Source organism: Cariama cristata, unplaced genomic scaffold, assembly GCF_000690535.1.
Source record: "Cariama cristata isolate BGI_N322 unplaced genomic scaffold, ASM69053v1 scaffold15045, whole genome shotgun sequence".
NCBI lineage: Eukaryota > Metazoa > Chordata > Aves > Cariamiformes > Cariamidae > Cariama > Cariama cristata.
The window spans coordinates 1-1,781 of NW_009617047.1; the positions used below are offsets into that span (position 1 = coordinate 1).

The 1,781-nt window shown below is 59.7% G+C and overlaps 1 protein-coding gene across 1 annotated transcript in view; it reads right to left on the minus strand.

Moving 5' to 3' along the window:
* Positions 1 to 1,234: 1,234 nt before the first annotated feature.
* The window catches only part of LOC104161826 (tubulin beta-7 chain-like), a 2,403-nt gene continuing 1,856 nt past the window's right edge, over positions 1,235 to 1,781 (minus strand). The window contains 2 exon segments of the mRNA XM_009700383.1: positions 1,235 to 1,777; positions 1,779 to 1,781. The exon segment at positions 1,779 to 1,781 is cut by the window's right edge and continues 647 nt beyond it. Of these exon segments, the coding sequence (XP_009698685.1) occupies positions 1,355 to 1,777; positions 1,779 to 1,781 (426 nt within the window). The 3' untranslated portion in view covers positions 1,235 to 1,354.

The window sequence follows — 1,781 nt, forward strand, 5'->3', positions numbered from 1 at the left end:
CATCCTGGGGGGGTGGGGAGGGTCCCAGAGAGAACAGTGGGGTCTAGAGGGGACACGGGGTGGGGAAGGGGACACAGGACCCCCCCCAGAGGGACCCTGAAGGGGACAGAAAGGACCTGGGGGGCGCTGCAGAGGAGACCCAAGGGCAGGGGGACATGGGAAGGGGACACAGCAACCTCCATGGGGACATCAAGGGACACACACACAGGTGGGCCCTCACCCTACCCACCCTGGACATAGAGGGGACAGGGGGGACCCCAAGGACACAGGGACCCCCAGGTGGGACCCCAAAGCAGACCTGGAGAACCCCAGGACGGATATGGGGACCCCCAAGTGACACAGAGACAGGAAGGTGACAAGGGACACGGTGGTGGCTTTACATCCCGGGTTTATTCCTCGCCCGGGGGCGGCTTTTCAATATGAAAAAAAAAAAAACAAACCAAACAGGAAAAAAAAAAAGCTGAAAAAGGGGAAAAATGAACCAAAAGAGGATGGATTTGGGGGAGGGGACATGGAGGGGACAGGAGAGCCCCTAGCTGGGGACACAGGGGACAGGGCCACCTGGGAGCCCCCTGCAGCTGGAGTGGTGCCGTTGGGTGGGAATGGGGGCAAACTGGTGCCCGGGCGTTGTAATAATTTAGTGGTGATGTCACCCCCAGCGGTGGGGGACCTGGGGACAAGGGGGGTGACGCAGAGGGGACGGTGACTCTGCAGTGACAGGGGCCTTCTGGTGACGGTGACAACGGAAATGGGACGGGGACTCCGGTGACAAAGATGGTGCTGATGAACGGGGACACACTGAGGACTCTCTGGTGCCGATGACGAAGGTGAAGGACGAGGGCTCTTGGGTGACCGTGATGAAGGGCAAGGACTCTCTGGTGCCGATGACGCCGGTGAAGACCGAAGGCTGAGGACAATGACAAAGGCTGAAGGCTGAGGATAACGATGACGAAGGCCAAGGGCTCTCCAGTGACAACAGTGAAGGCCGAGGGCTTTGCAGATGACCATGATGAAGGCCAAGAGCTTCCTAGTGACGACAGTGAAGGCCAAGGGCTGAGGATGATGATGAAGGCCAAGGGTTCTCCAAGGACGATGGTGAGGGCCAAGTGCTTTCCGGTGACAACAGTGACGACCAAGGGCTCTCCGAGGACACTGACAAAGGCCGAGGACGATGATGAAGACCAAGGGCTCTCCGAGGACACTGATGAAGGCTGAGGATGATGACGAAGGACAAGGACTCTCCGAGGACGATGATGCTGAAGGCCGAGGGCTCTCCAAGGACGACGGCAAAAGACGAGGGCTCTCCGAGGACAATGGCAGTGAAGGACGAGGGCTCTCTGAGGACGACCATCCCTCAGGCCTCCTCTTCGGCCTCTTCACCGAAGTCCTCCTCCTCCTCGGCGGTGGCATCCTGGTACTGCTGGTACTCCGAGACAAGGTCGTTCATGTTGCTCTCGGCCTCGGTGAACTCCATCTCGTCCATCCCCTCGCCCGTGTACCAGTGGAGGAAGGCCTTGCGGCGGAACATGGCCGTGAACTGCTCCGAGATGCGCTTGAAGAGCTCCTGGATGGCCGTGCTGTTGCCGATGAAGGTGACGGCCATCTTGAGGCCACGCGGTGGGATGTCACAGACAGCCGTCTTCACATTGTTGGGGATCCACTCGACGAAGTAAGAGCTGTTCTTGTTCTGCACGTTGAGCATCTGCTCGTCCACCTCCTTCATGGACATGCGACCTCGGAAGACGGCGGCCCCCGTGGGGGAACGGCCGGGGCAGGGGTAC